General features: G+C 42.9%; 1 protein-coding gene across 1 annotated transcript in view; it reads left to right on the forward strand.

Moving 5' to 3' along the window:
- The first annotated feature begins 1,674 nt into the window (after nucleotides 1-1,674).
- BMP3 (bone morphogenetic protein 3) overlaps nucleotides 1,675-13,975 on the forward strand; it is a 32,108-nt gene continuing 19,807 nt past the window's right edge. The window contains exons 1-2 of the mRNA XM_063135164.1: nucleotides 1,675-1,749; nucleotides 1,837-2,008. Of these exons, the coding sequence (XP_062991234.1) occupies nucleotides 1,675-1,749; nucleotides 1,837-2,008 (247 nt within the window). The remainder of the gene's footprint in view (nucleotides 1,750-1,836; nucleotides 2,009-13,975) is intronic.

Below are 13,975 nucleotides of genomic sequence, written 5' to 3' on the forward strand. Positions count from 1 at the left end.
GGAAGTAAACAACTTGCACGTGTCATGCTCCTTCTTCTACACACAGCAGGAGATAGCGGCAACTTCCGTCTTTAAAAATGTCAGACATATTGGGGGGAGGGGTTTGTCACGCGAAGAAGGCTAGAAGGAATGAGAGGCACACAGGAGGCAGACGATGTCATGAGAGGGACCCGTGAAAATCCGTGAGTGCCCAGTAACAAGCATGCAATAAAAAGCACATCTGATGGAGTTCAACCCTCTCATTAGCCATGAATTGGCTATCTGGTCTTCTCCAAGCTGCGATATTCTCAGCTAGTGACCTTGTCCCTATCTGTAATGTCTGGGTAATTCTGTCCTACCTTACAGGACTATTGTGAAGAGTACTGGGCTAATTTTGAACACTTGAATCTGCTTTATAAAAACTAGGAGAACAAGCAGTTTATGCTAGCAACCAATAAAGAGTATTATTCAGAAGTGCCCAATTTCTAAAATGTCTTGCAAGTCAAATGAAAAACAAAACAGAATGTATATGTAAATATAGGTTTGATTTCGAAGTTGCTGCCTTCCTCTTCAGAAACATCATCCAAAAACGATACCTGCTGATTCTAAGGATTGCTTTAGTGCCCTTTGTAAAAGTTGCCTGCAGAATAACCAATTCACAATTGGATTAAAATCTGGGAAGAGGTCCGGGGAGGCAAAGAGAATGCCCACACAAGTACAGAAAAGTCTCTAAACTATCTCAGAGGGTTGTGGGGTTTTTTTTTAATAAAAGAGAAAAGTAAAGCGAACAGATTTAATTTTCAGCTAGACAGAGCTCACGAAAGTGGTACCATAAGTGGAACATATTGGAAGCAATAAAGATGATTCAATGTCAGGTTTAGTATTTCCTTGGGTGGGTGTGCATGTGTTTCCCTAGCTAGTTAACCAGGTGGACAGAATAGAAAACCTACCCCTCCTCCTCCTCCTCCTCCTCCCTACCCGCAGCCTCTCCTCTCCTGTTGCTACCGCCCGGGGCAAGGGACACCATCCAGGGGAGTGATCGACTTCTTGGCAGCGAAGGGTGTGCGCGCGCGCGCGTGTTTCTTTTGGGTGGTGTAATCCCCACCCCCACCCCTTCTCTCTCTCTCTCTCTCTCTCTCTCTCTCTCTCTCTCTCTCTCGCAGCCGGCTTGGCTAAAAGGAGAGAAGGCGGCGCGATTGGCTGCTGATTACCCAGCGCCGGGTCTTCTGCACACACGCCGTACAAAACTCAGCCCAGGGCTGCGCCTGCCTCACTCAAGGCTGGAGCAAAGGAACCTGCGAGAGCTGCTGCTGCTGCCGCCGCCGCCTGCACGCGCGCCTGCCTGCCTGCCTGCCTGGTGCGTGCGAAGCCGGTGCTCGCGTTTGCGCCAGCCCGTTGCCCTCGCGCCGCAATAACCGCAGGCGCCCCGCGCGCGCGGCCAGAGAACTCCGCTCCCGGAGCGACGGCTGGAGGGCGCGAGCGTCCCCCCCCGCCCCCGGTGGTTGTGCGTGTGTGTTTAATTTTGCGCACGCACCCACCTGCTGCGGGGTCTTTCCCGCTCGCGCCTTGCTTTTGCCCGCCTCGCGCTCTTCGCCGGGCGCGCGTGGACCAAGCGCGAGGAGCCTCCCCTCGGAGGAGGAAGTGGTGCCGGGGGCTGAGGAAGCGTCCTCTGGCGCCGGGAGTCCAGCGGGCGGGATGGCGGGCTCTCCCCGCGCGCTGCTCCTCTGCTTCTGGCTCGGCTGGAGCCTGGTGGCGGCGCCCGGAGAGCCGGTGCCGGAGCGCCCGGACGGGCTAGGGAAAAGAACCGGAGAAGCAGGGAGAGGCGGCGGCGACAGAAGTCGGGCGGCGGCAGACGAGCAGCACGCCCCGCGCGTCTCCCCCGGGGACAAGGTGTCGGAACACATGCTCCGGCTCTACGACAGGTACAGCGGGTCCAGCGGCCAGCCGGAGGATTCGGCGTCCGGCGCTCCTCAGCTGCTTCACCTCCGGGAGGGCAACACCGTGCGGAGCTTCCGAGCGCTGCCGGCAGGTGAGCGGCGTCGATGCCAGGCTGGGCGCGCGCGCGCAGGGCGCTTTTTAGGAGGCGCAAACGGAGACGGGCGCGTGGGAAGGAGCCGCCGCCGCCGCGCGCCAGCAAAGCGAAAACAACACGCGCGCCCGGCTGCTTCCATGCAAAAGGCACAGGCGTGCACGTGCGCCTAGAGTCTGCGCGTACGAAGCATGCACTGGGGGGAATTCGCGCAATGCAGCCTGACGGGCCCTCCAGTCGCACCCGGGCAAAGGGCTGGGGCTGTTTTGGCACACGGCGCTCCGGAAGCCAGCTGAAAGTCGTAGGCAAGTGGTGCGCTTGCATGCGTTCACACGCAGTGGTGACACCAGGGAAGGAAAGGACTCGCCTGTGCCACGCAGCACACGCTCAGCATCTTGTTTAAGCAAAAGCTGCCTTGCCTGCGCGAGCAGTGTTGGCACAAAAGGGATCCACAGCACAGGTGCTGTTCTGCTGTGCTAACACGGCACGTGTGGAATCGTAAGAACATCTGTTCTTATTCAGTTTGTGCAAGATGATGGAGGCCTATAGCACAACGTGGATGAGTCGCTTTTGCCCACCCAGCGTCACATTCAAAGCAGGCATGTACCTTCAGGTATACTGAAGGAACACTGTTGGGGGGGGGGGCTGGGGGAATAAAAGAGAGAGATGTCCATTCATCTCTCTTTAAGGAACGTTCCACATATTTATTTTTGTGAGGTGGTGGTGAAGTAGGTGACCCATACCTGCTGCCTGCATGAGAAATCAATATATATTAAAAAGAATTTGCAGCAAGCCTACACTGTGTGGGCTTTGGGAGTCAAAGCTGTGTTCCTGCCTAGGGAATGACCAAGAGCGAAAGGTGGAGCAGTTCCACGTGTAAACAGCTTTTGTTTACACAGATAGTTTGAGGTTTCCTTTTCACTCTTTTTTGAGATCTCCAAGGCAATCTCTTTTGTGACCTGGTGGAGTTGTCCTAGCTGACTAGAAACTAATCATGAATTTATTTATTTATTTATTTATTGCATTTCTATACCGCCCAATAGCCGGAGCTCTTGAGTAATGCATTGAGTAACTTTGAGCAAATGATATTTAAAGCAAATGACAGCTGTGAGCTTTAATTCTAAAATATGGATTTTCACTGGTATCTGAATGCTTCTTCGTAGTATTCAAGCTATTTTTCAGTGCAAAATTGCTCTGAAAGAAATTATTACTTACTAGACATTCCCCTGCTACTAATAGAACTCGCTTTCTAAAAGCTCTTTCGTAGGTAAAAGCCAAATCATACATGATAACGTCCAATGAAGGATAAAAGTTCATTGAGACATCAGGAAATGGGGAATCTGTCTTGCTTCTGCTCCAGTGAACTCTATAGGGATTTGGTGAATGATTTGACAGCTGGACCAAGACCACAGCTTGCACTTGTCTCAAACCACTGCAGAGAGATTTTCCAAAAGTTGCTACATGCTCAAACCTCGGAAAATCTATTCCTGGGCACAAACCTGAAATCCGCAATATAAATATAGCCTGAATCCACTGACAAAACGACATGGATGGGTGATGTTTGAATGACACCCCAATCTTACACCCGATGGACACAAATCAGAGAAAATTAGCTACATTTTAGGCCTGCTGAAATCTATTTGACCTAAGTATTCCATTGTATGCTTTGTAGCCTGCACATTATCACTTGTAAATAAGTTTTAATTTGTAAAGCCATCTAGAGTCCCAGTATTGGGGAAAAGGCGGGATACAAATATAATAATAATAATAATAATAATAATAATAATAATAATAATAATAATAATATGTTGTTGTTGTTGTTACATGGAGTTCCCTAGTAAAGATATTTAAGATTGGCAGCATAAATCGAATTGATTTAAATGGGGAGTAGGCGCATCTTACTTTCTCTGGATGATTTCCAATTATTGGGATTAACTTTAATTGATCTTGGTGAAAATTCTTTCTAAATAATGCGTTCAGGATTATGATTCTAGGCTGCTATAAATGAACTTGTTGGTCCATGACTAAGGGGTGGTGGTTTTAGGATAATGTATGCCCATTGATGTCAATATGTTGATTCCAGTGGGATTCATCCCCCACCCCACCATCATAATAGCTTTACTGTTAGAGTAAGTGCCATTTATTTAAGTAGGACTTACACTTAGTCTGTTTACAATCAGAATGCAAGGCTGCAGCCCTAAGTCAATGAGGTTGCATACTCCAACATACTAATCATGACCCTCAGTTAGCCAGCTAGGTGCCTGGCGGAAATGTCACAGTCACAGAGATAGCCGTCTCCTGTGCTTCGACTTCAGGATCTGGTAGTCAGAGGTATATTGTTTCAGAAAATGAAGGCTCCTCCACTATGGCTAATGCCATTGATCGAGCTAATATCACTGCATTTGTCTATACCTTAACTAAGCATTGCATGGTGAAATACATCCTTATATTTCTTCTGAACCCATTGCCAATTTACTCTTTCTCTATGGCTCAGAATTTTATAAACCTCTTTTGCCCTCCCCCTCCCACTCCACCCTCTCTTTATTTTTTTCTCAACAAGCTTAGAAAAATTAACCTTGAAGATTGGTTAAAACTTAACCTTAAAAAAGCTTAACTTTGAAGATTGGGTTGTATCCAATGCTTGTCTAACTTAAGTATCATTCATTTTAATGGGTGCTACCCTAGGTAGGACTAACACTGGAAACAACTCCAAATACTGCATCTGTGAAAGACAATGTCAACAGTTTTTGCAATCTAATTGTGGTGCTACCAAGAGGAAGTGAATCTACAATACTATGTACTCTTCTACCAATTTATTTCTGACTTCTATGCCTGTGTCTTAGTTATATCTATATATCTCTGCATGTGTAACTGAAGAAATGGCTACAAGGTACTGTTGAAAATGCCAATTAGTAATTTTCAGCATGCCATTAGTAAACCACTAAAATATAATACTATTTGGAATAATTAAATGTTTGACGTAGCTGAAGCTTAGACAATTTCTACAATTTAGCATACTTTAACTGTCTTGTAGATAAACTGGTGATAGTACCACCCCACCCCCACATACTATATTTCAGGATTGGGGAATCTTTAAACAGAGAGAAACTATTCCTTAGCCTTTCTTGCTACAAAGGAGTTTACCTCTCAAGAATCCCTAGATGTCTACTTAACACTGAGGTTCTAGACTGCTGTTACATAATGTTTAGTGCTCCTCAAGTCCTGTTCTTTTCACACATACACAGTTACAATTTAATGCTAAAACCAAAACCACTTCATTATTGGAAGGCTGAATATTTAAGTGAAGTGATGGACAGAAATTTGTGGCTAGATTATCCTTACTTTCCCTGTAAATCTACCCAATGCCTTGTTAGGAATGTAAGATGCTTTTCTATTTCTGTCATTCAACCTAGTTAGGAAAAATGGGAAATTATATATTAATTTGTTCAGTTCAGAGTTAGTACTGGATTTGGTGCTGCATTACTTGCAGGCTGATCCTACACACATTTACTCAGAGGTGAGCCCCACGGTGTTCAACGGGTCTTACTCCCTAGTAAGCGTGTTTAGGATTGCAATATTAGAGTGGTTTTAGTGGTTTTAGAAATTAATCCATAGTAGTTTTCAGTGGGTTGTGGACATCATAGCAATTATCCAACCTTGGGAAACTTGTGGAAGTATCATCCATCAACATTGACTAGATTCTGGTTTTAGGCTATTGCAAACAAAGTTGCTACATAGCTGTCATCAATTTTGTCAATCCTGGAGAGCTTTACTAATGTCATTAAAACAGTATAGACATGGTGGTTTGATCTGCTGAATAACAGTATTTTCTGGGGCAGGAGCATATGCCATTTTCCATGGCAGAGAATGTTTTTGTGCACTGCACTACACACACACACACACACACTATAACTACTGCTGTTCCCAACGTTGTCGTTTTCTCATGTTTTTCATGAATTTTGAATGCGCAGGTGTTAAATATACTCCCAGGAATTTTCTGCTTGCTTTCTTGAGCCATCTGGGTTTCTTCTACTAAATCTTAGTTCTATAGTCCTCTTTAGCGTAATATCCACTCCTGGCCAACTACAGCCTAGAGCATTATGGCTGAAATTGTACACTGAAGAGGACTTTAGTGGGACTTCCAAGTCAGTGGTACACTCTTGAGTTTTGCAATCTGGCAAACTCCCACTGAAATGAATGGGATTTAAATTGGCCACAAGTAAGTCCCATTCCATTAGAATTTAGCCACGGCTGGCTTTTGCTGGATTGTGCCTACTGTCTGTAGGTTCACAGCCTGGCATCTCAATCCCAGATAGCTTACATGGAAGCAATGGTGCAGCTGGAGCTGAACCTTGGAGTCAAGGTTGAACCTTGGAGTCAAGGGTGGGGCAGGGTGGGGTGGGGGAATGACCACCCAGAGAGTGGCACCTGCAGAAGCAAACTGCATTTTATTTCTGCAGTCATGATGGTGCTATGATTTGAGTGAGTTAAAATAGATCATGCTCAGATGATGATGATGAAGAAGAAGATTAAGAATAAGAATCAGGGTTGGCAAACAGTTCTGTTGCGCTAACAGATCAGGAATGTTGAAGAAGCAGTTTTAAAGCATGAGATAGTGGTTGTGGGGCAGGGGGTGGAAAAGAGGAATGTCAGTTGTGTTCTTCACAACTGAAACCATACACATAATAGCCATCTAAAGGGGAGCCCCATTAACCATTAAGTCCAGGGTCTAAAATTACCTAGGTCTTAGCTAGACCTAAGGTTTATCCTGGGATTGTCCCGGGGTCATCCTTGTGCATCTAAATGACACACAGGGGATCCCGGGAGCAGGCAGGGACGATCCCGGGATAAACCTTAGGTCTAGCTAAGGCCCTAGCTGCACCACTGCATGGGAGTAGGTCATGCATGTCAAAGGCACCATCAGTGTAAGAGTGTGTCATGATTATAAGGCCACAATCCATAGGCATTTATTCCAAACCAGCTCCACTTACTTCAGTGGAACTGCGCTGTCCAGGATAACTCTGTGAATTGCAGCCAGAGTCATCCTATGTCTAAGTACTGTGCTTCATTTTAATTGGTTTATAGCAAGCTTATAAACAGTGATTTGTTCATTTGCCACTGGTGAATTAGGCTTCTCTTGAGACTAAGATGATTTCTAAAGCTGGAAGATAATTGTATTGGTGCTCTTTTTACTTCGAGACAATTGGTATGCCAGAAATAACCAACATAGGTATGGGTTGGCATGGATTATAAATCACTCTAGCTATTTCCAGTCTCCACATTCTGCTTGTCCTACATATTGCTAGTTTGAGTCTTTTATCAGCTATGACTATGGGTCAACCTAGTTGTGATGTTTAAAGTATGAATGGCTACCTATTCATTAATGGGCCAGATTTAAGTTTCTAGTATTAGAATCATAGAATAGTAGAGTTGGAAGGGGGCTATAATGCCATCAAGTCCAACCCCCTGCTCAATGCAGGAATCTACCTTAGTGTTCAAAGTTCTAAACATCTTGGGAGCAGGATACCTGAAAGAGCGCCTTCTCCCTTACCAACTTGCCCGGGCACTGAGGTCATCTGAGGACATGTTCCTGGTGGTTCCATATGGGACTATGGCCTGATTGGAGTCCCCCAGGAGAAGAGCCTTCACTGTGGAGGCCCCCTTCCTATGGAATTACCTGCCTTTGGAGGTTAGGCAGGTGCCAACATTGCATTGCTTCTGACGCCCCCTAAACGTTGTTGTTTCAGGGAGTTTTTCTTCAATGACTGACCGTGGTTTTACCAGAACTCGAGTTTTATCAGAACTTTTTTCTTTTAAGATAGTAATTTTAATATGGTGTTTTTATTCTTTTATTCTATTATTTGTTCATTGCTCCAAAATCTTTTGGATGGGGAGCGGTATATAATTATTGTAAATGATTTTTTTTATTTTTAAGAAATGCAGTTAACTTGCATGGTTTTGGTTATAGAACAGTGGGGAAGCCTGAGCAGGCTCTGGGGCATGGGATCAGAGTGGGTGGGGTGGGTGGCTAGTTAACCTTTCTTTCCTGTTGAGGACCCAGCCAAAATCACGAAGATGCTATTTGCATTTCAAGGAAAGCCTCTATTAGTGCCAGTGGCATCTATTTTGGCCTCTACTCATATGATCTTCAGCAATTCATCAGTCTTCTCAAAAGTAGAATAGGCTTTTGTGTTTAATGGTGCTGCAGTATGCCATGTTTGCAGCTTAAGGGAAGCTTAATTAGGTCTAAAGGCAATTCATAACCGCTCTCTTCTGTCCACCTTACATTTAAAGGAGCTGTAACATAATAATTCCAACAAAGGCTGCCTGTCTTTAAATTTCACTTATAGATGGATGCCTGGCTCTCTTGTACTGAGCTGACCTCCACATACAGCTTAGTGTACATGCGCACCTGCAGCTTAATTCTGTGTATATTTATTCAGAAGCAAGTTCCACAAAGTTCATTGAGATTTATTCAGAGGTTTGCTGCCCTGATGTAGTTTCTTTGTTCCAATGAAGCCCTTGCATGCAAACCCCCCAAAGTTAAGCTCCTTTAAGTGATTTCCATTTTGAAGTTAGCGAGACTTAAAAACTTAAGCTCTGTTAATTTCAGTGGGATGTAACTACTTTTCAGCTTCCCCTGGAATGTACTTCATGGGTCCAAGCATCAGTAATTAGCTGCTGTAAGCATCAGTACTTGACTGGGTTTCATGAGATAATTGAATATATATATATATATATATATATATATATATATATAGGTTGCTACATCACAGTGTTTTGCTTTGCTCCTAAGGGTTGTTGCACTGGCAAATAAATGCTTAGGACTGTAGTACACGTGATATTACACAATATTACAGATATATCTATGCATTAGTTTAGGATCAATGTGTAAGGCATATTTGAAAATGCCAAGGCTATGTGCTGCCATACTCTTTGTAGTTATAATTCCCAAAAGAAAATTGTGTTTTACAATACTGGCAAAATGCATGTCATAGTCATAGAATCATAGGATAGTAGAGTTGGAAGGGGCCTATGAGGCCATCGAGTCCAACCCCCTATGCAGGAATCCACCCAAAAGCATACCTGACAGATGGCTGTCCAGCTGCCTCTTGAATGACTCTAATGTGGGAGAGCCCACCATAAGTTGTCGTTGGCCCTGTTCAGAAGACACCTTAAACCATGGCTTTAACCATGGTGGTTAAGTTGGAAAGCCAGGTTGTGTTCAGAACATACCTTAAACCATGGCTTTAGCCATGGTAGTTCAGTTGGAAAGCCAAGTTGTGTTCAGAAGACACCTTAAACCATGGCTTTAACCATGGTCACTAAGGCTTTTTGCTTTATTCACTGTGGTTAAAGCTCTTCTGAACAAGGCCTGGCTTTCTTGCTTAACCACCATGGCTTAAGCCATGGTTTAAGTAGGGTGACCATATGAAAAGGAGGACAGGACTCCTGTATCTTTAACAGTTGCATGGAAAAGGGAATTTCAGCAGGTGTCATTTTTATTTATGGAGAACCTGGTGAAATTCCCTCTTCATCACAACAGTTAAAGTGCAGGAACTATACTAGAGTGACCAGATTTAAGAGAAGGCAGGACACCTGCAGCTTTAACTTATTGCCAGGCTATATATATAAGCTGTATTCAGGCATTCGTAAACAGCTTCATAAGCCATGGTTTATGAAGCCTTGGACAAGTACCGTGGCCCTCCCATGGTCTTCCTCTTTCTATTTTGAACTGGTTTCAGCATAGAGATCCCAGTTCGCATTAAGCTAGAGTTCCCTTTTATATCTGAACCAGGGAAATCTGCTTTAATGTCAGTTAAAACCAGGATAATAAGAGGATCTAGGGAGAAGGCCTTCCCATCTTCTAAAAATGTTGTATCGGGGAAATGACCCAGTGCTCCTGTTTTCTTGTGTACAGCTCAGGGGAAACTATCTTGGCTCCTTTCAGGGTACCTGATTAAAAGGTATTTATTGTTCTAAACCTAAAATGTCTTTGGATAGGAGCCCATCTTTGTGGTCTTTCGACTTGTATTTACTCTGTTACTTGACTGTGGGTGGCAAAAGTCCTATAAACACACAGTTCACTCACCCTTTCCTCCTCCTCCCTGATCCTTTTGCAGTTCATGTGCCAAAGAAATAAATTTGAAGTGGCTATAAGTTTTTTGACACTTTTATAAGTATTTATGCAAAATATTTAACCAGTTAGGTGTTATCTTTCCTGTCCCTTAGGATGTGACAGCTCATTTGTAAGGTTATTAATGGCAGAAAAGTGCATTTTCTATGAAACCTTAGATCATATATTGATGGGGAGTGGATCTTATTTTCCCCCACTAGGTTCAGTTCTTGGCTTAAAATGGAGTTGAGATTGGATATTTTGTTTCCATTTGAAGGTATTCTTTTTGTATTGAAATGTATCCACAGTGCATGGGATATTAGCTGGAATTTGCACAGAAAAAATTGCCTGTCTCAATTTTCACTGTTTGCTTCTTCAGCTTACAAGAGTCTTAAATACTTTGGTTTTATAACCACTGGAAATTTTTGCATTGTCTTCAGTGGCATGTGCACGTCACCCATTGTCATAGCTTTCTTTAGGTGGCAAAATGAATCAATAAGTTTTTACTTAATGAAACCCAATGAATTGGTTTTTGTTCATTTCTAGAATACAATGACCCCATTTGCAAATAATGGGAACCTATGGTCTATTTTACCTATAGTGCACCCATGGTTTGTTGCCCTACCCAGAATTTGTGTGGCAAATTGAATAAATTGTGGTTTATTTTCTCCATCCCTGGGATGCTTATATCCCTCCTACTTTGCCGGTTCCCTCCCTGTATCCCAAATGCCTTTGTGACACTGTAGTACTGGCTGACTTTACTACTTCTGTAGCCTGGCAGAACAACCCATGTTTCTAGGTTCACGTGTAGCAACGACCCATGATTTCAACAATGCAGAGTTCACAGCCCAATAACAAACTATGGGTTTTCTTTCTGGGTTTGTGGTTAACAAGCCATGGTTTGTTCGTGTACCTTGGTTCACACATCACAACGACCCAGAAATCATCAGCCCATGGCTTAAATAAACTATGGGTTAGTGTTATGTGCAATCCAGTTCAATATGTGGGTGAACTGCTAAAATATTTCTTATGAACTAGCTTTTGTTTATCTAACAGTTGTTCTATGCATTATGCAGAATGAAGTGGTAAACTGATGGAGCAGAATTCTGGACTGTTCCTTTTCAGACTAGGGGGATGACTTCTTTTTTTAAATGCTCCTCAACATAAGATGTTCTTTGCATGTAGTGAACTAGTGCAATAGGAAGAAAGCTGCACTAAACTTTTCTCAGAGATGTGCTAAGTTTACCATGGCCTAATCTACACCAAGCAGGCTATTGCACTATGAAAGCGATATATAAAAGGCAGGAGCCACACTACTGCTTTATAGTGGTATTGGAGTGCACTGATAACTGTTGGGGCCTATTGACACATACCATATACCACTTTCATAGTGCAATAGCCTGCTTCGTGTAGATTAGGCCCATGTACAGGGAGTTTTGTATTTGGGGAACATTCAAAAATACCCCTCAGACTTGTACACCTCTAGCTTGAAGTGGTTTAGTCCAGAATTCTGCCACCGCATCATGTGTCCTGGTGTAGACTAGCTCTTGGTTATAGTCAAGAGATTCTAAATAATGGATTGACTTCATTGATTTCTGCACACCCATGTTCCATGCTGAAGAATGAATAACTTATTAAATAAACTGAGTTGATTTAAATTCATCCTTTAAAAAAGAGAAGAAGGTAAAACACTTCAATGTCTTTTAAGTCATGTTGGGTATTATACCAGCCCTTGAGCCAATTCTTGTGGTTTTTACAGCCATACGGTTTCTACTTGGTGGGGAGGAGGGGAAGAAGTGAGAAAAATGAAAGTAGAGTTTATTCAAATAGCTTCATAACTGCTATTGATTGTCAGCTTCTTCACGCTTGGACCCATATCTTGCATGGCAAGCTGCATTTGAAACCTTTTTAAAAATGTTGATAACATCGCATGGGTTGCATTCTGCTGCTCAAAAGGGTAAAACATATTTATTTTTTAGAATCTACACATGATAGACCTTTATTTGTGCCAAAGCTTTGGCTTCTGTTCTAAACAGAATTTCTTCTGGATGATTTGCTATTGCCTCTTTGAGAGTGTGTGTCTATAGGTGTTTGCAAAAAAATTATAATTTTAATCAGAACATAGATAATTGACAGTTCATTGGAGGCACAATGGACTGGGTAATACTTACTAAGGAAAATGAATTTCTGTCCATGCATTCTGTCCCACATGGTCTGCCTATGAAAATGCATGTCTTTTATTCATCTAAGAGACTACTATGTTTATATACAAAAAGTTTAAATCTAGTTTTTGAATAGCACATTAAATTAATTGGGAGGGATGTCACCCTGGTTCATAAGCACTTAAGGCTGTAAAACTTGTACTTTTTATTTTTATATGGGAAGTTTCGGGGGGGAAATTAAACAATTTGTGAGAACAGGAAGGAGTTAAAAGGAAGGGCTTGAACAAAGAAGGGGAAAGGGTATTTTCTACTTCACAGTTGCCTCGTAGAACACGCTATTGGGGACTAAGTTATAAAGCTATGAAAAGAGGGATTTATAATGGAAACGCTGATGCATTCTTAAGTATACTGGGGCAAGCGTGCTGCTTTAATATTTAATTTAAAGTAGGCCTAATGACGACTATATAACTAAATAGCCCTCATTATTGCATCCTTTTTCACCGGTGGGATAGATTTGGCAGTCCATAAAAATGTCAGTATATCCTCAATAAAGGTAAACACGCCACATGCTAATGGACATGTTCCAGCCTATTGATGCACTGGAATGCCCCTTGTAACATGAATATTTGTTTGTGATGGTGATGTCAGTTCTCGCGGGTCTGCCACACTTTCTCTGGCCTAGTCCTCATTGTGATGGTAAACTTGTGCCTTGGACATTGCACTTCGAATCATAGAAGAGTAGAGATGGAAGGGGGGCCTATAAGGCCATCGAGTCCAACCCCCTACTCAATGCAGGAATCCACCTTAAAGCACTTCAGACTGTAGGAGTCCATGAAACTGAATGCTTCTCCATACAGATCATTACCCGTGCATAGAAAACTAACACATCAGGGAGAAAGGATCTAGCCTGACATCTTAGCTTGCTTTCTCTCTCTCTCTCTCTCTCTCTCTCTCTCTCTCTGTGTGTGTGTGTGTGTGTATGTGTGTGTATATATATATATATATATATATATATATATATATCATATATACACACACATATAGGTGCTGGAGAAATCCGAGATGGGCTAACATGAGTTCAGATTTCTAAGAATCCATCCTGTGGAATCCACTGTGGACTGGCCTCTTCAGGCCGTGTGGAGTTTTGTAGCTTTTTTTTTACTTTCCCAAAATTTATGCAAATATATTTGTAGGAAAATATGCAAATTTCTGCTGAGACGGGAAAATATACGTGGTGGAAAGTTTAATGGAATGGGGGATCATGCGTTAAATGTTATGTATTAAAGTAAATTACGTAACTAGTTGCAAACCCCCCTTGCGGAGTTATTTGTGTATTTTTCCACATAATGAATAAAAACATTCAAATTCATCTGTGAACGTGTGCTAGAAGGAACGAAACCGCACAATGCACAAAACATCCTGGGACGGATTTCACAAAATCTGGATGTCCCTAATATAGAAAAGCTTTAAATCACGTGAGCCTGCATGATCATGCTCCTCCACCGTCCAAAGGTTTCTTGCTATCTCAAATAATTCTGGCCCAAATTCTCTATACGCTTGGAACTTTGTGTTGTGTTTCTTCCCTTGGTTTTCTGTTTTCCATTACACACAAATATTAAATGATGCCTATTTTGAGATAGCAGGTTGTACATTTTACACCAGTGAGCACTGCTGCTGCCTGCCTGCCTG

The sequence above is a fragment of the Elgaria multicarinata genome, chromosome 10, assembly GCF_023053635.1.
Source record: "Elgaria multicarinata webbii isolate HBS135686 ecotype San Diego chromosome 10, rElgMul1.1.pri, whole genome shotgun sequence".
Classification (NCBI taxonomy): Eukaryota; Metazoa; Chordata; class Lepidosauria; order Squamata; family Anguidae; genus Elgaria; species Elgaria multicarinata.